This window comes from Anoplopoma fimbria, chromosome 7 (genome assembly GCF_027596085.1).
Source record: "Anoplopoma fimbria isolate UVic2021 breed Golden Eagle Sablefish chromosome 7, Afim_UVic_2022, whole genome shotgun sequence".
NCBI classification, from domain to species: Eukaryota; Metazoa; Chordata; class Actinopteri; order Perciformes; family Anoplopomatidae; genus Anoplopoma; species Anoplopoma fimbria.
Window position 1 is genome coordinate 3,745,673 of NC_072455.1, and position 25,761 is coordinate 3,771,433.

Genomic DNA, 25,761 nt, shown 5'->3' on the forward strand with positions numbered 1-25,761 from the left:
TAAGAGAAATGCTTTCAGATGCCCTTTTGTTTCTGAAACTGGACATTGAAGGTTTTGTTTTATTCCACAACCACTTTGTTTTCCTTTTTCTTTTCTTCCATTTTGTTCCCGAAACGCTTTAAAATGTTCTAAAGTGAACGTCACGGAGCAGACGGTTCAGAAGTGTCAAGGTCTGGGTGGGTGGGTGTGGATTTAGTCGTCCTTATGGTCTTCAAAAACTCTCACCAGATGTCAGCCAGCTGGTAGATCGGCTCTAAGCTTTGTTATATCTTGCTTCTACTCTGAAATATTGTTTTAGTCATTAATCGAAAATTTTGCTTATTTGCCTTCTTGCTGAGCGATAGATGAGAAGATTAATACAGCTTATGTTTACCATAAAGCTACAGCTTGTTAGCGTAGCATAGCATAAAGACAGGGAAGGAAAAGTAACTAAATCCATCTACCTGTACCTCTAAATCTCTTTTTTTTGGTTTAATTTTATAAGTTTTGTTTTGCAGATAAGTCCCGGTCTTCACAAGACTTTTTGAGCCCCCGTAAAAACACACATAGTGGGGTTTTCTTTGTACCGATTAAACTAAAAAAAAAAGGTGATGTGTGTTAATTAGGAAGCTGAGACGTCTCATTTAGGAACGCAACAAACAATTTCAAACAAAACTGTCCCATCATGGCTTGTTAGGGTCAATGTAGTGAAGAAATGCTTGATTGAGACAAATTTCTTGATCTGAAAATCCGCAAAATAATTCCCTAATTTGATATTTATATATGCTAATTAACTTTAAACATACAAGGAACTTGTCAGATCTCAAAAACAAGAACATGTGGCCTGTTTATTGTTGGTTCACTATTTAAACAAAGATTGTTTTCTTATCACATCTTAAGTGACATATGAATTGCTTTCTTGTAAGAAGAGGCAATTTATTTTGTGTCATTTTGTCTGAATTCAGCAAGCCCCCCCCAAAAAAACTGACATTCTTTTAAAGAGTAAAATAGCCAAATCAGGTCTAATCCTGAAGCAACCATCAGCTGATTCCAGTAAAACACAATTCGATCAGTGAGTAAAATAAGCAGCCAGCAAATAAACACTAAAGACGACGGATCATTTGAGAGGTCTGCAATCAGCTGCTAACGATCTGTAAGTGGCTGTTAATGGTTTTTTGGCTTCTCTTGACGCTGCAGTCTGAAAGCAAATGTGTGGCTTTTCAGTAAGTCACATGAAGCTAGTGGACTTGAAAGCGGCATTTTTGTCCTTCAAGTTTTTTGTCCTGAGCTGCTTCAGACATTTTATTGATCTGAGGTCTAGTTTGGTGCAAACAATAAGATGTGAACTCTCAAAAGTTGCTTGCAAAAGTCACATCAAGGGCTCAAGGAATTGGTTGCTCGAGGTATGATGGAAAGCAAGTTCATATTTGACAGCAAAGCAATCTGCTTTTTTGGCTCGTCTCCAGAGAAACGTATTAAACGGAGTGACAGAATCCTGCTGAGGCTGCTGAACGTAACTTTAACTGTCAGTAAAGACGTCGCTATCAACAAAACTACACCGTCACACACAAGCTGAATAAAGGCCTCTGTTTAAAATCTGCTATCACTTTTTTTATACAAATTTGTGTTTTAACTGTACAAAAACAACTATGTAAAAATGACACATTGAGGTTTTACGTGGGTTTTTTTTACACTTCCGTACTATTAAGTATGCTAGAAAAAAGATTTACTATGTCAAATGCAGTATGCAAAAAACACCACGACGTTCTACTATCTCTGGTAGCATTTTTGCAACAAGCAAGCATGGTTTTCTGGCTATTCTGACCCACGATCCTTTGCACAACGGATATACGAGTTATCGTACAGATTAGCCCCAGTTTGTGCGGTTTATGCATTATTGTAACATTTCAGTTACAAGAATAAGAATTGAATTTAAAAGATAATTACCCGGTGATGTTTGAATGTTATTCAACAAAACTTCTGTCTCCTGAAGATATTTTTAACCCATTTTCTGAGTTGCAATTGTGTTTTATGTCCAGGTAACTACCGACTAGCATCTTCTTTTAGGCTCGGAAACCAAGTTGCAATGTAGAAACTGGGTTAAACATTTTATTTATCGCACTAGGAAGGACTTTTTTTATCATCCAGATGGTTGGAAGACTTTGAGGATTCTTTCACCGTTGCAGAGCAGTTTGTATTTCAGAGAGAAGCATGTGCAGCTCTGTGGCTCGAATAATACGCCAATGCTTATACATAAGAGACATAAACTGGGGCAAATATGTACGATAAATATGAAGCTATAGCCAGCAGCCTTTTTGCTTAGCTTAGCTTAGCATAAAGACTGAAAACGGGGGGAAACAGCTGGCCTGGCTCATCAAAAGATAACAAAACCTACGTACCAGCAGCTCTAAAAGTCACCATTTAAGACCAAGAAGTAACCAAAAGAAATTCTATCACATACCCAAAGAACAGCAACTTCTTTTTACTCATACATTGTTTTTTTTTTTTTTACAAATTAAACAAACAAGATACAGGCAATAGCTAGCTAATCTTTATGCTAAGCTAATCTATCTGAACGCTGGTTATGGCTTAAGTGGTGTCAATTTTCTCATTGAGTCTCGCCAAGAAAGCAAATAAGTTTATTTCCACAAATGATGAAATGTCAAAAGTCTCTTTTCTTTAATGAATGTGCAGTGGAGCCTGAGGCCGATCCTTAATTAACCTCCATATTTTCTTTTTTTAATCTGACAATATAGAAACAGGCTAATCTGTCTAATTCTGTGGTAACAGAAATTTAATATTTAAAGAAACTTGCATATGCAACACCTCATGACTATCTTTTTTTTTTTTATTTATTTAGCACACAGACTATTGTTTAAAGGGGATGAAGTTTGACCTGTAAGTGTCTTTTCTACCCGGCAACATGTCTTCAATGCGTCCTCTCTGCCATCAAAAGCATGCATCTGTTGGGCGACAACAGCTATTTCCTGCCCTTCGTCTCACAGGAGCCTCGTACAACAACAACAACAACAACAACGTTTCACTTCTCTTCAACCCTCTGAGCTGTACAGACAAAAACTGTATATCACCGTCTTTGATCCTGCTGGGTTTGAATCAGACATACAGTCTCTCTTCCTCTGCTCTAGTTATCTCTCAACAAACTGAAATGTACTAAAAAAATTAAATAAAACGTGACTGGAAAAATTAACATATTCTCACGGCTATTTCTATTTTATACAAGGTTATTGATTCTTTTCTGTTTGAGCCACATATCTTTGAAGTTGAGAGGAAGGATGTTGGAAATAAAAATAAGAATATTATTACATAATTCATTGATTACTTTACTGTACCATTATGAGAAATTACTTAGTTTGCTTTTTACATTTTTTTCACATTTTCCTCCAAAGCTGTCCATGAGAGTTATAAATAAAGTAACAGCGCTTGAGTAAATTAATTTAGTCCATTAAAAAACACCAAGTAAAATAGGACATTTGACCGGTCCTCACTTTGTCAGAAGCTTGTTTGAGGGTTCAGATTTGGGTTTAAAGGTTCATGTTAGAATTAGGTTTAGAGGAAGGGATTTATTTGTGAAGTTAAGGTAAAGGGCTAGGAAATAAATGATGTCAATATAAATATTTAGTAATATAAAAATAACTAAATAAAACAGATCACATTTGGGATCAAACCTCACTTAACAGACTAATGAAGTACTGAAGTACATTTAGTTTAGAAGATGGAAGAAGAAGCACAAACAAGAGTGTCATGTCTAAAAAAAGTTAAACTGGAGATAATCCAAGAGAAAGAGAACAACTCTAAAGTAACCGTGGACCAACCTGAAAACACCTGAAGAGTCACGCTCTCCAGATAGGCAGCCTGGATGAAGATGGAAGGACTTGCTGTCGCTGAAGACATCTACCTGGACCTCAAGGTGTGCTGAAAGAGCTGCAGAAGAAGTTCCGAGGAATAAAAGGTGCAGCCTCCGTCTGGTCGTTGCAGGCCCCGCGTCACAGATCACCGGTCAGTTTGCAAAGAAGGTTGTTTCATACTGCTGGTGGAAAGATCTGCTCCAGGTCCTGTTATCATTTTAAACATGTTGAATTATATTCTTGATGTCTAGAGGACTTCTTAAATTAACAGTTATAAGGCAGACTATGTTGATTAACTGACCTCTACACACAGGTAGTACATTTTTACAGAGGTTATTTACATCCTTATCAAGGCCCAAATGTAAAACTTAATGGATAGAACTCAAAAAGAAAAGCTGAAATAAAACCTCAACACTGGTAAAAGAAACAAATAAATAAGACACTCTCGGGAAGTTTCCAAAATATCTAGAATTCTCTGAGTGAGAGACTGGTTTCTTCAGCCTCTATAAACCTGGCACCTCTGCATTATCACACTTTTTTATGTGCTGCATGCTTTGCTGTAGTTCCACCTGTCGCCACTAGGTGGAAGCACTGAGGACAACAAACTATACAAACTGCAACCAGTCAGCTTAAAAATCAGCTTTCTGCACAAATGCATTCAGTTGAAGTGTTTCCTCTATAAGCTGCTTATTCCAGCTTCTCTTTCCAAAGTTTAAACCTGGAAGAGGACGAGGTGAATGAAAGAAAAATGGTCCCTTTTTAGGGGAAATCTAAAGAAAAAGCTCCAGGACAGAGAAGAGGAGGGAAGAACTGAGTCTCATGGGAACTATGTCTAATTAAAACAGGAAATTAAAAGTTTTTACAAATGAACGTTAATAAATTATTATTTTTTTTTAAATCACAAAAATAAAAAGGCAATGAATTCATAATTTTAGGAGCTTAATCAAAATTTTTATTTATTTAGGAATTAATTAATTTGTAAATAAATAAATTGCTGTTTTTATTTTCTAATTGATGCTTTATATTTATTTGCATGACACTTGTAGTCCTCATTACCGTGCATTTCCAATTGTAGTTGAACAAATGTTATGTGAATAAAGTCACTGAATTAAAAAGTTAAACTGATTTTTTTAAACCGTCGGTTTACGAATTATTTTCACCAGAAGAATAAAACACACAAACAGGTCAAGGTCTCGTCTCTTTGCCCAAAATGTTCTTCGTTTACTTCATTCATTGTTTAATGAATACAGTGAGAGACAAATAAATACAGACAGAACAGCTGCGAGAGGAAGGAGGAGGAAGAGGAGGAGGAGGAGGAGGAGAGGTTGTGGAGCTAAACTACCGCCACAAGGCACAACTATTCTTATTCTGTATTCTTCAGTCCTCATCTTTGTCGTCCTACACGCCGGCTCTAACCGAGTGTGGCGGCAACTTCAAGAACTAACATTCAAGAAAGAAATAAAGTCCCACATATGTGAACGCTGCTGCAGGTCGAGGAAAAACAGGTGCAGGTCAGTAAGGAGGGAAAGAAAAAGGCGATGAGTGAGAACCTTTACTCAAGAATCTGCCAAAGACAAACAGGAACTTAAATCATTAAAAGAATACAAAAAAATGGCCTTGTTGGTTTTTTCTGTGTTTGTTTTTACTTGAAAAAATATTTTAAAAAGTGACAAATCAACAGAAAAAACAAAGTGGTGAAAGCTCGACTTCATAGAAGAGTTACAAGGTGCGTTTGATTTAATCACCTGGAGGGGTTAAATCAAGCACACATTTATAACACACCCTATTATCCGCCGAGCTCAGAGGGTGAAACGTACACATGACTCTTTTTGTTATTTTTATTGTATAATGGACAGTATGGGTAGCAGAAAGGAGGGGTTTGGGGAGGGGGTGTATGCTGTTATGTTGATATTAAGACTTGTCTGCTAATTTGAGGATGTTGTCTTTGCTCCGTCTCTTCACGTCCCAGTTGTAGACTCGTGCCATGTCTGAGGGGAGCAGGGGGTTAAGGAACAACAGCAGAGCGAAAAACCTAAGCGAGTTGTTTCCTGTGGAGATGGACTTTTATTTTGAAAAGACTGTATTGATTTAACTAACTGAAATTAACACAAGTTGCTTAACACCTGTTTGCAGGAAAATTGTTCTTTGATTATATGTTAAATTAATTCATTAATCTGATAAATATCAATCAACAATGAAAATGGAAAGATATTTAAGGCGCCCGACAAATTAAACAAAAGATTTAAACCATAATTTTACTCAAATTACTGAATCCATATTCTTACTTACCTCAAGTTTCAAGCACGACAAAATTACTTTTATGATAATGACTTCTGGCAAATGGTGAAAGTTTAAAGGTGACCTGATTAAGTAAGCGTCCAAAAAAAACTTTCATTCTCTCTGATTATTAAAAATCTTGAATGTTTGTCCCCAAAAATCTCATTCTAACAAGAAAAACTGATTTTATGGGATCTTAAAATATAATTTACATCATTCTCTAGAAAAGCACCACTGGCATTTTAAAGTAAGAACATACAGTACCATGTCTTCTTTTTATTATATTATTCTTTATATTTGTTGTGCTACTTTATTATCATTATTGGGCACAAACTTCTCAAAATGTGGACCACATTTGTTTGGATGCCGCTCTTCACCATGGCAACCAATAACATGACCGCCCGAAATGAGGACTTGTTTTTTCACACTCGTATTAGTCATAATAATGATAATTAAGTTGCACGGTCTCTGACTAATTGTCTCAGATTTAATCCACAGTACGAAGGGTTTGTAACGTATCAATGAATAATCTTCTTCATGCAACAACAGAGCTTTTGAACCAGCCGTCAACCAAACCTGAGCTGAGCTGCACAGTGGAAGGATACTGACTTCGGTGGTGGTGAACTGGTCTCGCAGGAAGTCCAGATCGTCCTCCAGTGTCTCCAGGTTACGAGACGCAGTGGACAGGTTCTTCTCTAGGAGCGCCTGGGCTTCGTCGATGTCGTACTCTAACATCACATTCGCCTTTTTTTGGGAGCAGAAAGGATGTTTTGTTTTCATCCTTCTCAGTAAATCATGTTTTTATTAAGACACAGCGGTAGATTGAACTACTCACCCCCAGCCATAGGCAGACTTTTTCGGTGGGCGGCACCGAGGCCTTGCAGTAAACATTGTCGGCCAACATGAAGTGCGTCTCCATGGGCGCCGTGGTCTCCTGCAAAAAAACAACAAAAGAAAATTTAGCAAACTGCTCAAAAGGGCTCCAATTGTTATTATTTAAAAAAAATAATATTCTGCTTGGAAAAAAGGAATAAATAACATCTTAAATAAATAATTGCTTGCTTTGGTTTTTATGGACGTAAAGAAAAAAATCTTACTAATTTACTTATTCAAGTAAAATTTGTTTGAAGTCGATAAATATATTTAAAATTTCCAAATTAACTACTTTTAAATTGAAAAGAATCTTTAAGCCTATCAGAAATATCGACTTAAATATCATTGCGATGTTCATCAATATGGGAAGAAATGAAAACACGCCTGCCAAAAATACACGTCTGAAGAGGACAAAAATGTAATGGAAGATAGATATTAATTAAATATATTTCTCTATGAAAATCTAATTTAATGCTCTTTAATGCAGATTAAATTACCAATAAACTGCATTAACATGTGGTAACCAGCTAAAATAATACAAAATACCATAAGTTTATATAAATTCATAAGATAAAAGTGAGTTTGAATGAGAGACTTAAAAGACGATACACACCTTCTTCTTCTGCATGTGTCGTAGGATTTCTAGCGTCTGTGTGATTTGTGGGATCTGGCTTTTCAACCTGCATATCGAGAGAAATAAAATATTTAAGAAAGACGCAAGAAAGGCTTTAATTAAGTTATTACAAATATATTTTTATTTTATTAAACATTTTCTAACATTTTAAAGTGGCTTAGGAGACACCCCAGACACATTAAATAAGTATAATTAAGACAAAAAGATACTCATAATAAATGTTCTACCATTAGATACCAAATAAAGGCCTCTGCACACTGATTTTGAAAAAACTCATGACAGAACGATGCACAAAAAGTTCAGTGATATTAGATACTTGTTTTAAGGGCAAAAAGATCCAAAGTGTCGCTACTTTTACTCCTGTAGATGCTGTGAACTCTCGCTGTCATGAATGCAATAAAAGCCTCACAAGTAAGGGAGGAAACAGCAGCAGTTCATCACAACATCTGGACAACAAGCAGAACATCAATCTGCAGAAATGCTCAGTTTTCCATCTTTGTCCACTGCAGGTAAAGTTAGTGATGCCATACTGAGTTTAATAATAAGAATAATCTAATACATGAAAGATAACCACTTAGCTAATTGTTCAGCTGTGAATGTATTTTAAAGATTTTGGAACTTATTGTATTGTTGCTCAAGAAAGACTATTTGTTTACATACAAGAACAATAAAGCAATATATATTGTTTTCTTAATCAATTGGCTTTTTTTCTCACAATATAATACAAAAAGAACCACTAACAGTATCAATAAGAGAACTAGTGTCAATGGAATCCTAACGGCACATGTACATATATTTCGCTACATTTAGTCTTTATTTGTTGTCTTTTCCTCTTTATTACTGGCGCACATATGACTCATCAACTTCGGAGAAGGAAGCGTGGTGATTGGATGAATTTGTGTGGGGGGGGACCTTGATCCCAAATAGAGTTGAGTCTCAGTAGAGTCCAGTTGCAGGAGAGCAGTGATGGAAGCTAAGCTAACCCAGCTAGGACCTAATGATAATCCACTACCCAAACTGTTTCCCTCCGATTTTTCATGCAGAGAACAGTTTTTGTTGCTGCTGTTTACGTTCCTCCTGATGCAAATTTAACAAAATGTCCTCCAGGAATGAACAACTGTTTCTGTTTTGTCATGTTTTTGTTGTGCAGCGTTCATTGATGAGTCTAGAACTGCATTTTGTTGTGCAAAACTGTGCTGCATAATGTCAATAAATTAACCTTAAAAGAAATTTATATTTTCTATTCAGGCTTCATCGATCACTTTTTACTACTTTTCTAGAGATCATAAAGAACACAGCTGTTCTTATTCTGGACATGTAACAGACTTAAGCTCATCTTTGTATTAAGCACTAATCAGTCTTCCAATAAGACACCAAACTGCCTAGTTTCAGTTTGTTGAATGTGATCAGACTACGTGTCTTTCAGTCGGTGTTACCTGAGTTTCTTCTGGGACAGGTTGAGCTCCATGTATTTATATTTCTGGTACTGCTCGTCCAGCTTCCTCAGAGCTGCGTCTGCCGTCTCGTTGCCCGGCTGCTTCATGAAAGAGTCGACATCCTCCTGGAAAAATCCAGCAAAAGGAGAGAGAGCAGACGGTCAAGCCAAGACTTTAAAAGCCTGACTGATATTTGAATTGATGCAATATATCAGCTGTCATTTTTGGGGGGTTTTTGACAATAAACATAAATATATTTTTTAATGATCCATAAATCTGCTTTTAAAGAATAATAACAATAAGCAGAAGCAGCAGGTGATCTCTGGTGCACAAACTATGTCATGTGCATCTCTGTGATAGAGACTTCTAGCTACTAATCACTGAAAAAATCATCAATAGAGATTCATTTTATCTCCTTTGATAATCTGACAATGGTGAATATTAAGAGCTCAGCCAGTGTATCCGAGACACTCTACAAGACATCAAAACCTTATTTAAGTAAAACAAACTAGATTTTTTATTCAATTTTTTCAGATAAACTGATAATGTGTTCCTTTTAGTGTGTGAAAAACTTTTTTTAAAAGAAATCTGAACATTGGATAAAGCTCAAAATACTAGTTTCATTTTGTTGAAATATTAGAGTCAAAGGTTTTTAATGGAGCGAATGTTGGATATCTCTCGTTGTATCGGATGTTGCATGAATGTTAGTTAGAGTCTGATGGTGGCACCTTGCATGGTAGCCTGTCATCAGTGTGTGAATGGGTGAATGATATGTAATATACTACTGATTGTAAGTCGCTTTGGATAAAAGCGTCTGCTAAATGACTGTAATGTAATGTAATGTAATGTAAATCAGAAAATACTGTGAAGAGCCAAAAAAAAAAAAAAAAAAGATTTTGTAAATCAGAAGAAATCTATTTCCTCCATGTTTTTAGTAATGAAATGTTTTATAATTCAGGCTCTGAATTTATATATATATATATATATATATAAATAAATATATATATAAATATACACATATATAAATATACACATATATAAATATACATATATAAATAAATATAAATAATAATAAAAATATATAAATATATAAGTAAATATATATAAAAATAAATAAATATATATATAAAAATAAATAAATATATATATATAAATAAATGTATATATAGATTAACAAACCCCTATATAAAACCTTCAGTTAATAGACAGTAAATTAAACCATGAAGTTTTGTGTGTGTACTTACATTAAGATTACACAAGTTTTCTGAAATATTAAATTGAAACATGCAATAATTCATCATCTTATTCTGACTTTTGGTGATTTAGGAGAAATCTACAGACACAAATAGGTGATGTAGCATATTAACACCTACATGTTTATTATTTATTTCCACTAATATGAAAGAAGACATGTTATAGAAGTCAAAGAAACACTCAAAGCTTAACTCAAAAGCCTGAAGCCCCTCAGACTGTGTGATGTCCATAGAAGGAGGCGAGGAGCCGCCCAGCCTGCAGGTTAGCTCTGATGCTAACGGAGCTAGCATGACGCGCCCACACGCCGGCTGCACTTCGTATTAAAGTGTGTTTTTAAACGTGCTAACCTCAGTGTGGACTCATTATTATACAAACAATAGTAATATCATCCTTTACGCACCACAAACACAGCTTCGGGGATCCCGAGGTGCTTTCTCTTGGCCGCCTGGACGGCGTTGCTGTTGTCTATGGTCGCCGCCATCTTGGAGAGAAGCTAACGCCTTGCTTACGTTCTTTACGTTCCTTACGTACGAGTCTGTGCGTCAACCGGCTCAGGAGCAGCGTCGGGACTCGGCTGCCCTCTAGCGGCGACAGGCTGCAACTGCTGCTGGCGAGAATTATGACTTTAATGTTATTTTTTATTATTATATTATATTATTATTTTTCTATTTTTTCTTAATTTTTATTTTTTGATTATTGTTTTAGTTTATTTTATTTAAAAAATATTTTTTATCTTTATTTATTTTATTTTTTAATATGTATGTTATTTATTTATTTATTTTAAATATATTTTTAAATATAAAAATAAATCAAACTTTTCTTTTTTTTTTTGCAAAATGGAACATTTTTCGGCCAGAGAATGTTTTTTAATTTTATTTTTTTTAATCTTTATTATCATAAATATTTATATATATATTTATAATAATAAAGATAAAAAATAAATAAATAAATATTTATATATATATTTATAATAATATAAAAAATAAATAAATAAATACAATTCTTTATTATTATTATATATATATATATATATATATATATATATATCTGTGCTGTTACTAATATATATATATATATATATATATATATATATATATATATATATATATATATATATATATATATATATATATATATATAGGACACTCCTACAAACACCACTCCTCCAAAGAACAGGAGGAGGAACACAAGCGGATATGAAATGCAGACTGACAAGCCTCCACAGTCCAGAGAGAAACAGGAAGAAGATGAACGTGGAACATTTTCCTCTGAGGTGAAGTGACCCGATAGACAGAATGAAAGAAGTCAAATAAACACCTTCAAATTATACTTTGATCTCAAATGTATTTATTTATACAGCACCCTTTAAACAAACATACAGACCAAGTGCTTCACATGAAGAAAACAAACATAACACAACAATTAATATAATGTTGGAAGACTAATAATTACAATAATTCAACATACAAAATAAAAAAAACTAGAGAAAAAAATTAATTAATAGTGATTTTAAAAAATGTAAGAAAAAATGTATATTTTTCTAAATAAAACATGAACATTTCTAAATAAAACATGAACATTTCTAAATAAAACATGAAAATGGACAAGACTTCAAACAGTTCACATCCAGCAGAAAAGAGAAACCAGACATTATATGCATCCAAGAGTCCCTGGATGTTATTTGCAATAAGGCAACATAGAGAAGAAGGAGGAGGAGGGTGTTTCACGTTTGTAAGGCAGGGGAGGAACAGATCCTTAGTCCACACTCCAGATCAGAGGGAGGCAGTAATGAACCGAAAGCTGAAGAGGAAAAGGAGGAGGAAAATAATAAGAAGAGGAAAGAGGAAGTAGTGCAGTGCTGAGGAAGCAAGCTGCCATTAAAACCATAAAAAAAGAACAACAGACAAACTACTAGATATGTTCATATGTGTCGTTTCTTGTGTAGTTTCTTCCTCTAACGCGTCAGAATGATGTGAAGAACCAAAGGAGGTTAAATGTTGTTTTACACGAGTGAAGAAGAACAAGGTAAGTTATGAAAGTCCTTCATGTTGGTGTCATCATATGAACTTAGTTGATTTACTATAAGAGGATTGTTGTGTTAGACACGTTTTTTTATATTGTCTGTATTAATATCAGGGTGAAAGTAGAAAGGAAAGTTGCCACTGTCTACCAACAATTCCTAGGCCTGGCTTTAGGCTAACGTAACTAACGTAGCTTACGTTAGTTACGTTAGATACGTTAGTTACGTTAGATACGTAAGCTACGTTATATACGTAAAGTACGTAAGCCTAAATGCTAATGTGGGCCATTTTGTCGTTAGCTTATTATTATTAATATATTATATATTAATAATACATTATTATTAATATATTAATAATAATATATTATATAATGATAATATATTAATATTAATATATTAATAATAATATATTATTATTAATCATATTCTGGATTATTTAATAATGACATTGATTATAATCATAATGTTTATGGTTTCTCCTAAACACTGGAATTAATTGATGAGGTTCAATGTTTCGGGGTAAATTGTTATGACATAACTCATCATATGAATGAATGGAAATGAAGATAATGATGTAAAAAGTGTTTCTGATGACATATAGACGAAACCTCCTTTTTTGAGAAAACTAAAAAAAATATATTATATATTACTATATTATGTCTTAACAATACCGACTAGGTATTATGCAGATAGGAGGTTTTTCCCCACTTTTCCTGGATCATTTTGCAGATAGGAGCTTTTGCACTTGGTGCAAGTTGGAAGAGGTTCTACAAAATGATGCTCTAAATTAAGTTAATAATTCAAATTAAATTAAAAGTAAAATTAAGTTTGTTTTCAGGTAAAAAGATGGGCCAGTGTAGTAAATGTAATAGTTACTACATTGTAGTATACTAGGGTCAGAAAGTGGGGAAATTCCTTAAATTCAGTGTATTTGCTTCCTTGTCCACTGGAAATGAAAGTGGCCGAGTTACCCCATAATGTTCAGTGAGTGCATAACTAAATAATGACAAAGAGCACTGGCTGTAGATAAACTCTGTAGAAGCAAAAACATACATTTTAACTACAAACAGTTGCATGTAATCCTATTTTTAGTATTTAATTCAAAAACCTCCAATAATACTGAACAAATTGAACAAAATACTGTTCACTGGATGGCTCAAAGATTCAATGATCACTGTGTACTGCAGCAAAACAAAAAGTGATGTAACTAACGGCAAATTAAACCAATTTACAGTCTGACGTGGAAGTATTAAACCCTTTTGTATGCACAGACTAGCATAAAATCCAACATCAAATGCCCAACTTTTAACATCAGTAGACACACGCCCCAATACACTTCCTCTGATTAACCAGAGCAGGTTGTAGTGTTTTAGAGACACTTGTTGACGGTTTCCTGTATAGTGATGAACCTCTGGTTCTATCTAGAAACACCAGACTGCAGTTTATACTTATTTTATTGATTTATTTAAATTGAGAATTCACCTTTACATAGCTGTGGTTGTAGTTCACATTGTTGTTGTATTTAGCATCAAGGCTTTGTGTCATCAGTTGTGTGTCATGAGCAGGATGTTAAATATAAAGGAGTATTGTGATGGAGCATTGTGATTTCTGACTCTTCACCTCCATCTCCTCTCACAGGGAGAAGATGATCTTCTGGATCCTGCTGCTCTTCATCCTGACCTCCTCTTTCTCTGGTTAGTTAACTTATTTTTACTTTATTTGTAAAGCTCTGAATCATCTCTAAACACTCCACAGAAACATCTAGAGATGGAGTTTAAAGGCTCACATGTTAAAGCCGTCAGTTTGTCTGCTCCTCACTCTCCCTCTGTGTCTCCTCAACAGGATCATTTGTAGTGAATGTGACACAGAGCTCCTATCAGGCAGAGGAGAACCACAACATCACACTGGAATGGACGTTCACCACCAACACTCAACGCTCCTCAAATGTATTTCATACCCTCTGTCGACTGTTCACTGATGTCAGAGTCTCAGTCCTGTTTCACATACATGAAGGTGTGGAGGTTCCAGAGTCTCAGGATGAACAGTTTGCAGGACGAGTCCAGTGGGACAAAGACGTCCTCAGAGAAGGACGACTCAGACTTCATGTGTCCAGACTCAGGACTGCTGACTCGGGTCTGTACCTGTGTGACATGCGCACAAGAGATGGGAAGAAATCTGGACAATGTCACCTCAATGTCACTGGTAGGTGGATTCGGCAGATTTCTTTAGATAAATAAAAACTTGAAAAAAGCATTTTTCTTGCAGTATCTGGGAAATGTAGTTACAACTTCATCTGTTGTTGCCATTTAGCTTTTCTTCTCAGTGAAATGTTTTTTCTTCACATGAATAAAACAGATTTCTTTGGTCTCTTTGCAGCAGAGAGGGATCGGCCCAAACATGAAAAACGCGTATTAGGTCAGGGAACGGATTCTTCACAGACAGAAAGTCGAGCACAACCAGAGAGTCTGGGATGGTTCGTCCTCTACTGTGTACTGGGACTGAAAGCAGCTGTACTGGTTTTGTTAACACTTGATCTCTACATTGTAAAAAAGATTTCTACTCGGCAAAACCAAACAAACAGCATCCAAAACGAGGCTGAGTTATTAAGCCTTTAAGTGTTTGCACATTAAGATCCTGATGTGGACTTCAGTCAGTCCACCTCAGTGTGTATGACACATGTGTATATCTGTGGATTAACATCAACATTAAAGTATGAACGAAAATAGAGGAAATTATGATTTAGTGATATGAGAGTCAGTACAATAGTAGTAATGTATTCAACAATCTGAACTAACAACACGACTATAATCATACAATCTATTTAATAATCACAGAGTTCAATAAGGAGCACATTAAAGTGACTAAGTGATGGAAAAATGAGCAATTAGCTGACATCAACAAGGCAATGCAAAGTGATTTACATAAAAAACAAAGAAAACAATTAAAGAATAGTGACATTTAATAATGTATTTTCTGTCCTCCTGCATAGCTCCTGTGCAACATAAGAATACATGTTTATTAATAAAATGGTTGTGAACAGAAATGTCTTCAGCCCTGATGTAAAAGAACAGAGAGCTGATGTAAACCAGTTCTTATTTACAGTCTGTGGTCACAGCTTTGTTCAGGAAATAACAATCAGACAAACGTAGTAGCAGGTAACCATAGCAACACTATTAATGCTCCACTGAGCAGACAATGATTAAAAACATCGTTACCTCTAAAAGATGTGAAATATGTGTTCACGTTATTGAGATAATGCTGAGAAGCATATTTACTTTTATGTATATTTATTCTGTGCTTTTCTTATTTCTTTACATTTACCTTTTGCACTTTAAGCTTTATGTGATGAATGTTTTTATAATATTGAGAAACAAGCAGTTACTGTAATATTTGTACTTATATTTTTACTAAATCAAATATATTAAATTAACTTTAATGACTGTTTATATCTTGAAAATGTTGACTTATTATAATGTTCTCCTGGATAATTTGTGGAATTGTTACATCTAATGGAAAAACTGTTTTTAGTCATGATACACTTTTTATTTTGATTAATTAGACCAACATTCACTTAATGATTAAACTTAATACAATTTCATATAAAGAGTTTATTTTGTACATTGTACATGCAAAGGTGTATTTTCTGAATAAAATATATTTGATGTAATACGAGTTTGCTGTGATGAAATTAATAATCTTTTTGTATCAAATTTCCAAAGACAGATGGGTTTTATATTGAGAACATTAGTAATAAAACAATATAAATATATACACACACACGTAAGCATATATACATATGACACTATTATTAGTTTGTTTTTGCCCATTCTGCCTCTTCTCTCCCTCTTTTCAGACACATTCTCAGCCAGATTTACATGATTCAACCAGAAGGTTATGAGGTGAAATCTAGCACAAACAAACAGTTGGTGTATAAACTAAACAAGTCACTATATGGACTAAAACAGTCAGGCAGAAATTGGAACAAGACGCTGCACGAGTATCTGAGTGAAAACGATTTTGTGCCAAATCCAGCAGATCATTGTGTTTACACAAGGGAAACAGAAGATGAGAAAGTGATCATGATAATATGGGTTGATGACCTGATCATTGCTGCCAGTGATGGAAATGCACTGAAGGATGTGAAGGAGGTGCTCACAGCAAAATTCAAGATGAAAGACACATGTGAAAATGTCACAGAAGAGATACGTGGAGAAAATACTTGAAAGGTTTGACATGCAAGATTGTAAACCTAGAACAACACCGTGTGGACAAAAGTTAAACTACACTGATGATTCAGAAATTATGAGTGATGTCAGAGAGTACAGAGAGGCAGTAGGCAGCCTAATCTATCTGACTACATGTACAAGACCAGATCTGAGTTATGAGTACACACCACCTCAGGTTTATGAGGATAACCAGGGTACAATAGCGTTAGTAAAGAATCCTGTAAGAAGACAGAGATGTCAGCATGTTGACATAAAGTACCATTTCATAAGGTCAACTGTGAATGATGGGAAAATAAGTTTGGACTATTGCCCAACAGACCAGATGGCAGCAGATGTGATGACAAAACCTGCAACAAAGTTTAAGTTGATTAAGTTTGCAAAGTTTATGTTTGGGGATTAACCATGTATGTGAAAATGTACATGATGCAATGTCAGAAAGCTTATGATGCTTTGTTTGTTTAGAAGATAACAATGTGATAGAAAGTGTCAGTGTTGTTAACATATATGAAAGATGTGCTCTCAATTGTGAGAAAGGTTATTTGTATTGTCATATATGCTGATTTGAGTTAATGTAGGTACTGTGTGATGGAAAAAGATGACAGCCAATAGGATGTGTCAATAAAGTTTTGTCAAGATTGAGTTCCACTGAGCAGAAGTGATGCCCCACTGTGTTTTATTCTCCTCCGTAGTTGTATTCGGGCTAGCACTGGGTACACACTCCAGAATCTCTGAACAACCATCCTCTGCTAACAGGCAGCAATCACCTGGCTTTGTGGGTGATTAGTTGTAATGAAAGTTGGATCAGATATTATGGTTTTTACTTCATGGTTTTATGCTCTGAGAATAACTTCAGAAATCTGAGAAAGTTATAAAAATAATAAATCATGCTTTATGTGAAATTGTGTGGAAGTAAATCTCAAATCTCTGGTAAGGTAAAACCTCCACATCCCAACCGTTAGCAGACCTGAATAAATTCACATTAGGTAAGACTGGCAGTCAGTATTTATAGCAATGCAAACTCTGGACACTTAACGGCCAATGTCCAAAGAAATTCAAGAAACAAAAGTATTTGCATGTGTGTGGGAATATCAGGAAACCTGCAGTTTGTCACTTGTGACTGCTCCTGTAGCTCTGCAGCAACAGCACCACTCATTCTGCTACCGCTTCACAACTTGAACTATAGTAAACTCGACAGTTCGAGTTTACTAACTGTTAAACTCTTGAATTGAATTCAGAATGGTAGCAGTCTTTAAAAAGACTATGGTGCATTCAGGTGCTCCTCGGACGTTCTTGTTACTCCTGTGTGTTCAAGAGCTTTAATTCATAATGTGGAAACAAAATAGAAGCTACAAAGAGTTGGATTTTACTTCTTTAACAACATGGGAGCTGTTTTTGAGTTGTTGTTCCGACCTAAAGGTGTGATCTATGAATGTTCCCAGTGGGGAAGTCTTTTTAGTACTGAAAGCAACACACCAAAGCGGGGATGAAAACCCGACAGCAAGGTGTCATGTTCAACATAACAGACAGCAGCCAGACATGCTACAAGATATGTTCCTAATGTTACTTATGTTATGAAGAACCAAAGGAGGTTACATGGTGAGAAGACTTCAGTGTTTTACACGAGTGAAGAAGAACAAGGTAAGTTATGAAAGTCCTTCATGTTGGTGTCATCATCATATGAATTGTGTCCATGTTTATGATGAGAGGGTTGGTGTATTAGACAAGATGTTTACAGGTAATAACGTGGTCGCTTCGTTCAGTAAGGAGACAATTCAACAAAAACGATGCGGTTCATTGAAGACCAATCAGACTGATGAATAAAAAACATCTGTATCATTTAGTAAAGTGTCATCTTAAACAATAACATGAGGTTGTGTGTGCTCACTGTTTGGTGTTTGTTATGAATGTTGGTACAAAGATGTTCATAACGTGCCTGATAGATGACAATAATAAGCCTTAAGTGTAGGAGGAAATAAAGATTTACAGAGTTGAAGCATGTGCGCACAACCAGAGGACACGCCCCCATACTCTGCCTCTGATTGACTTGCTGCTGAAACCAGAGCAGGTTGTAGTGTTTTAGAGACACTTGTTGACTGTTTCCTGTATAGTGATGAACCTCTGGTTCTATCTAGAAACACCAGACTGCAGTTTATACTTATTTTATTGATTTATTTAAATTGAGAATTCACCTTTACATAGCTGTGGTTGTAGTTCACATTGTTGTTGTATTTAGCATCAAGGCTTTGTGTCATCAGTTGTGTGTCATGAGCAGGATGTTAAATAGAAAGAATGAGTATTGTGATGGAGCATTGTGATTTCTGACTCTTCACCTCCATCTCCTCTCACAGGGAGAAGATGATCTTCTGGATCCTGCTGCTCTTCATCCTGACCTCCTCTTTCTCTGGTTAGTTAACTTATTTTTACTTTATTTGTAAAGCTCTGAATCATCTCTAAACACTCCACAGAAACATCTAGAGATGGAGTTTAAAGGCTCACATGTTAAAGCCGTCAGTTTGTCTGCTCCTCACTCTCCCTCTGTGTCTCCTCAACAGGATCATTTGTAGTGAATGTGACACAGAGCTCCTATCAGGCAGAGGAGAACCACAACATCACACTGGAATGGACGTTCACCACCAACACTCAACGCTACTCAAATGTATTTCATACCCTCTGTCAACTGTTCACTGATGTCAGACACTCAGTCCTGTTTCACATACATGAAGGTGTGGAGGTTCCAGAGTCTCAGGATGAACAGTTTGCAGGACGAGTCCAGTGGGACAAAGACGTCCTCAGAGAAGGACGACTCAGACTTCATGTGTCCAGACTCAGGACTGCTGACTCGGGTCTGTACCTGTGTGACGTGTTCACAAGAGATGGGGAGAACTCTAGACAATGTCACCTCAATGTCACTGGTAGGTGGATTCAGCAGATTTCTTAGATAAATAAAAACTTGAAAAAAAAGCATTCTTTTGCAGTATCTGGGAAATATAGTTACAACTTCATCTGTTGTTGCTATTTAGTTTTCTTCTCAGTGAAATGTTTTTTCTTCACATGAATAAAACAGATTTCTTTGGTCTCTTTGCAGCAGAGAGGGATCGGCCTGAACCTGACAAACAAACCATTAGGTCAACGGATCTCACAACAGAGATCCTTCACAACCAGAGAGTCGGGGAAGGATCGTCCTCTACTGTGTGGGACTGGGACTGACAGCAGCTGTACTGGTATTTATTGACATTGCTCTCTGCATTGTAAAAAATATTTCTACTTGGAAAAACCAAACAAACAGCATCCAAAATGAGGCTGAGTTGTTAAGCCTTTAAGTGTTTACACATTAAGATCCTGATGTGGACTTCAGTCAGTCCACCTCAGTGTGTATGACACATGTGTATATCTGTGGATTAACATCAACATTAAAGTATGAACGAAAATAGAGGAAATTATGATTTAGTGATATGAGAGTCAGTACAATAGTAGTAATGTATCCAACAATCTGAACTAACAACACGACTATAATCATACAATCTATTTAATAATCACAGAGTTCAACAAGGAGCACATTAAAGTGACTAAGTGACGGAAAAATGAGCAATTAGCTGACATCAACAAGGCAATGCAAAGTGATTTACATAAAAAACAAAGAAAACAATTAAAGAATAGTGACATTTAATAATGTATTTTCTGTCCTCCTGCATAGCTCCTGTGCAACATAAGAATACATGTTTATTAATAAAATGGTTGTGAACAGAAATGTCTTCAGCCCTGATGTAAAAGAACAGAGAGCTGATGTAAACCAGTTCTTATTTACAGTCTGTGGTCACAGCTTTGTTCAGGAAATGACAATCAGACAAACGCAGTAGCAGGTAACCATAGCAACACTATTAATGCTCCACTGAGCAGACAATGATTAAAAACATCTTTACCTCTAAAAGATGTGAAATATGTGTTCACTTATTGAGATAATGCTGAGAAGCATATTTACTTTATGTATATTTATTCTGTGCTTTTCTTGTTTCTTTACATTTACCTTTTGCACTTTAAGCTTTTTGTGATGAATGTTTTTATAATATTGAGAAACAAGCAGTTACTGTAATATTTGTACTTATATTTTTACTAAATCAAATATATTAAATTAACTTTAATGACTGTTTATATCTTGAAAATGTTGACTTATTATAATGTTCTCCTGGATAATTTGTGGAATTGTTACATCTAATGGAAAAACTGTTTTTAGTCATGATACACTTTTTATTTTGATTAATTAGACCAACATTCACTTAATGATTAAACTTAATACAATTTCATATAAAGAGTTTATTTTGTACATTGTACATGCAAAGGTGTATTTTCTGAATAAAATATATTTGGTGTAATATGAGTTGCTGTGATGAAATTAATAATCTTTTTCTATCAAATTTCCAAAGACAGATGGGTTTTATTTTTCCAAGCAGTGAGAACATTAGCAATAAAACAATATAAATATATACACACACACATAAGTATATATACATATGACACTATTATTAGTTTGTTTTTGCCCATTCTGCCTCTTCTCTCCCTCTTTTCAGACACATTCTCAGCCAGATTTACATGATCCAACCAGAAGGTTATGAGGTTAAATCTAGCACAAACAAACAGTTGGTGTATAAACTAAACAAGTCACTATTTGGACTAAAACAGTCAGGCAGAAATTGGAATAAGACGCTGCACGAGTATCTGAGTGAAAACAATTTTGTGCCAAATCCAGCAGATCATTGTGTTCACAAGGGAAACAGAAGATGAGAAAGTGATCATGATAATATGGGTTGATGACCTGATCATTGCTGCCAGTGATGGAAATGCACTGAAGGATGTGAAGGAGGTGCTCACAGCAAAATTCAAGATGAAAGACACATGTGAAAATGTCACAGAAGAGATACGTGGAGAAAATACTTGAAAGGTTTGACATGCAAGATTGTAAACCTAGAACAACACCGTGTGGACAAAAGTTAAACTACACAAAACAAACAAACATGATGAGTGATGTCAGAGAGTACAGAGAGGCAGTAGGCAGCCTAATCTATCTGACTACATGTACAAGACCAGATCTGAGTTATGAGTACACACCACCTCAGGTTTATGAGGATAACCAGGGTACAATAGCGTTAGTAAAGAATCCTGTAAGAAGACAGAGATGTCAGCATGTTGACATAAAGTACCATTTCATAAGGTCAACTGTGAATGATGGGAAAATAAGTTTGGACTATTGCCCAACAGACCAGATGGCAGCAGATGTGATGACAAAACCTGCAACAAAGTTTAAGTTGATTAAGTTTGCAAAGTTTATGTTTGGGGATTAACCATGTATGTGAAAATGTACATGATGCAATGTCAGAAAGCTTATGATGCTTTGTTTGTTTAGAAGATAACAATGTGATAGAAAGTGTCAGTGTTGTTAACATATATGAAAGATGTGCTCTCAATTGTGAGAAAGGTTATTTGTATTGTCATATATGCTGATTTGGGTTAATGTAGGTACTGTGTGATGGAAAAAGATGACAGCCAATAGGATGTGTCAATAAAGTTTTGTCAAGATTGAGTTCCACTGAGCAGAAGTGATGCCCCACTGTGTTTTATTCCTCTGTAATTGTATTCGGGCTAGCACTGGGTGCACACTCCAGAATCTCTGAACAACCATCCTCTGCTAACAGGCAGCAATCACCTGGCTTTGTGGGTGATTAGTTGTAATGAAAGTTGGATCAGATATTATGGTTTTTACTTCATGGTTTTATGCTCTGAGAATAACTTCAGAAATCTGAGAAAGTTATAAAAATAATAAATCATGCTTTATGTGAAATTGTGTGGAAGTAAATCTCAAATCTCTGGTAAGGTAAAACCTCCACATCCCAACCGTTAGCAGACCTGAATAAATTCACATTAGGTAAGACTGGCAGTCAGTATTTATAGCAATGCAAACTCTGGACACTTAACGGCCAATGTCCAAAGAAATTCAAGAAACAAAAGTATTTGCATGTGTGTGGGAATATCAGGAAACCTGCAGTTTGTCACTTGTGACTGCTCCTGTAGCTCTGCAGCAACAGCACCACTCATTCTGCTACCGCTTCACAACTTGAACTTCAGTAAACTCGACAGTGAACTTTACTGTAGTAAACTCTTGAATTGTGAATTCAGAATGGTAGCAGTCTTTAAAAAGACTATGGTGCATTCAGGTGCTCCTCGTTCTTGTTACTCCTGTGTGTTCAAGAGCTTTAATTCATAATGTGGAAACAAAATAGAAGCTACAAAGAGTTGGATTTTACTTCTTTAACAACATGGGAGCTGTTTTTGAGTTGTTGTTCCGACCTAAAGGTGTGATCTATGAATGTTCCCAGTGGGGAAGTCTTTTTAGTACATGAAAGCAACACACAAGCGTTGATGAAGACCCGACAGCAAGGTGTCATGTTCAACATAACAGACAGCAGCCAGACATGCTACAAGATATGTTCCTAATGTTACTTATGTTATGAAGAACCAAAGGAGGTTACATGGTGAGAAGACTTCAGTGTTTTACACGAGTGAAGAAGAACAAGGTAAGTTATGAAAGTCCTTCATGTTGGTGTCATCATCATATGAATTGTGTCCATGTTTATTATGAGAGGATTGGTGTATTAGACAAGATGTTTACAGGTAATAACGTGGTCGCTTCGTTCAGTAAGGAGACAATTCAACAAAAACGATGCGGTTCATTGAAGACCAATCAGACTGATGAATAAAAAACATCTGTATCATTTAGTAAAGTGTCATCTTAAACAATAACATGAGGTTGTGTGTGCTCACTGTTTGGTGTTTGTTATGAATGTTGGTACAAAGATGTTCATAACGTGCCTGATAGAGACAATAATAAGCCTTCAGTGTAGGAGGAAATAAAGATTTACAGAGTTGAAGCATGTGCGCACAACCAGAGGACACGCCCCCATACTCTGCCTCTGATTGACTTGCTGCTGAAACCAGAGCAGGTTGTAGTGTTTTAGAGACACTTGTTGACTGTTTCCTGTATAGTGATGAACCTCTGGTTCTATCTAGAAACACCAGACTGCAGTTTATACTTATTTTATTTATTTATTTAAATTGAGAATTCACCTTTACATAGCTGTGGTTGTAGTTCACATTGTTGTTGTCTTTAGCATCAAGGCTTTGTGTCATCAGTTGTGTGTCATGAGCAGGATGTTAAATATAAAAGAGTATTGTGATGGAGCATTGTGATGGAGCATTGTGATGGAGCATTGTGATGGCTGAAGACAGAATGTAGATTTTTCCCTCCAACATCTTGACGTGATGTGTTTCTGACTCTTCACCTCCGTCTCCTCTCACAGGGAGAAGATGGTCTTCTTGATAATTCTGCTCTTCATCCAGACCTCCTGTGTCTGTGGTGAGTTTACCTTTTTATATTTGTAAAGCTCTGAATCATCTCTAAACACTCCACAGAAACATCTAGAGATGGAGTTTAAAGGCTCACATGTTAAAGCCGTCAGTTTGTCTGCTCCTCCCTCTCCCTCTGTGTCTCCTCAACAGGATCATTTGTAGTGAATGTGACACAGAGCTCCTATCAGGCAGAGGAGAACCACAACATCACACTGGAATGGACGTTCACCACCAACACTCAACGCTACTCAAATGTATTTCATACCCTCTGTCAACTGATAACTGATGTCAGACCCTCAGTCCTGTTTCACATACATGATGGTGTGGAGGTTCCAGAGTCTCAGGATGAACAGTTTGCAGGACGAGTCCAGTGGGACAAAGACGTCCTCAGAGAAGGACGACTCAGACTTCATGTGTCCAGACTCAGGACTGCTGACTCGGGTCTGTACCTGTGTGACGTGTTCACAAGAGATGGGGCGAACTCTAGACAATGTCACCTCAGTGTCACTGGTAGGTGGATTCAGCAGATGTCTGTAGATAAATAAAAACTTGAAAAAAGCATTCTTCTTGTAGTATCTGGGAAATATAGTTACAACTTCATCTGTTGTTGCTATTTAGTTTTTCTTCTCCGTGAAATGTTTTTTCTTCACATGAATAAAACAGATTTCTTTGGTCTTTGCAGCAGAGAGGGATCGGCTCGAACCTGACAAACATAGCGTATTAGGTCAGGGAACGGATTCCTCACCAACAGAGAGTCGAGCACAACCAGAGAGTCGGGGAAGGATCGTCCTCTACTGTGTACTGGGACTGACAGCAGCTGTACTGGTTTAGTTGACACTTGCTTTCTGCATTGTAAGCTTTCTACTCCCCACAATCCAAAACAAGGCTGTTGTTAAGCCTTTAAGTATTTGCACTAAAATAGTCTGATGTGGACTTGAGTCTACCATAATGTATTTGCACTTTTATCACATAAAAACAACACTGTCATTAAATAAACTATTTATTTTATTTTATTTGTATTTTTTATTTTTCACACTTTAAGAGAAAATAGGCAAATATGCTTCTCAACACAGATTTCAGGTCTATGTAGATCGATCTTATCATGGTCACTTCATGAAGGATAGAAAAGGAATGATGTTTATTTATTTATCTGCTCAGTGAAACAACATTAACACACATTTACAATCCCAACACAGTGGGATTGTAAATGTTTGGAGGTCAAACAGCGACACCATGTGGACTAAAACAAGAGAGACATGTTGAAGAGTCAGCTTCTGTGTACTATCATCATCACCTTTATCATCTTCATCATCATCATCATTGCTCCAGTTCCCAGATTTTCACACTTTGTGTTAAAGACAAAAGAGACTGTTTACCACCATTTTATTAAATACAATTTGGAGCCTTTTAATCCTCAACTTTCACAGCACTGTAGCAGACACAGGAAAAAATATTATTTATACATATACAGCGGGTAAAATAAGTGTTGAACACGTCACCATTTTTCTCAGTAAATATATTTCTAAAGGTGCTATTGACATGACATTTTCACCAGATGTCGGTAACAATCCAAGTAATCCATACATACAAAGAAAACCAAACAAATACGTTCAGAAATTAAGTGATGTGTAATCAAATGGAATGACACAGGGAAAAAGTATTGAACACATGAAGAAAGGGAGGTGCAAAAAGTCATGGAAAGCCAAGACACCAGCTGAAATCTATCAGTCATTAGAAAGCAATGCTGGTTCAGTCCCAACTGATGGCCTATAAAAAGGTGTCTCGTTACCAAGGTGTC

The 25,761-nt window shown here is 35.9% G+C and overlaps 2 protein-coding genes across 3 annotated transcripts; one reads left to right on the forward strand and one right to left on the reverse strand.

The window, feature by feature from the left end:
- Positions 1–5,008: 5,008 nt before the first annotated feature.
- vbp1 (von Hippel-Lindau binding protein 1) lies at positions 5,009–10,829 on the reverse strand. The gene is made up of 6 exons (XM_054601605.1): positions 10,720–10,829; positions 9,066–9,190; positions 7,609–7,675; positions 6,958–7,056; positions 6,728–6,866; positions 5,009–5,833 (listed from the first exon to the last, which is right to left on the reverse strand). Exons 1-6 carry the CDS (start codon positions 10,798–10,800, stop codon positions 5,757–5,759), a joined length of 588 nt encoding a protein of 195 aa, XP_054457580.1. The 5' UTR covers positions 10,801–10,829; the 3' UTR covers positions 5,009–5,756.
- Positions 10,830–12,284: 1,455 nt separating this feature from the next.
- Positions 12,285–15,903, forward strand: LOC129093486 (uncharacterized). 2 transcript variants are annotated; one of them, XM_054601523.1, is made up of 4 exons: positions 12,285–12,344; positions 13,978–14,033; positions 14,182–14,541; positions 14,719–15,903. In XM_054601523.1, exons 2-4 carry the CDS (start codon positions 13,985–13,987, stop codon positions 14,952–14,954), a joined length of 645 nt encoding a protein of 214 aa, XP_054457498.1. In that variant the 5' UTR covers positions 12,285–12,344; positions 13,978–13,984; the 3' UTR covers positions 14,955–15,903. The 2 variants fall into 2 exon arrangements, with proteins under 2 accessions (XP_054457498.1, XP_054457496.1); XM_054601521.1 differs by having other exon boundaries at positions 14,716–15,901.
- Positions 15,904–25,761: the final 9,858 nt, after the last annotated feature.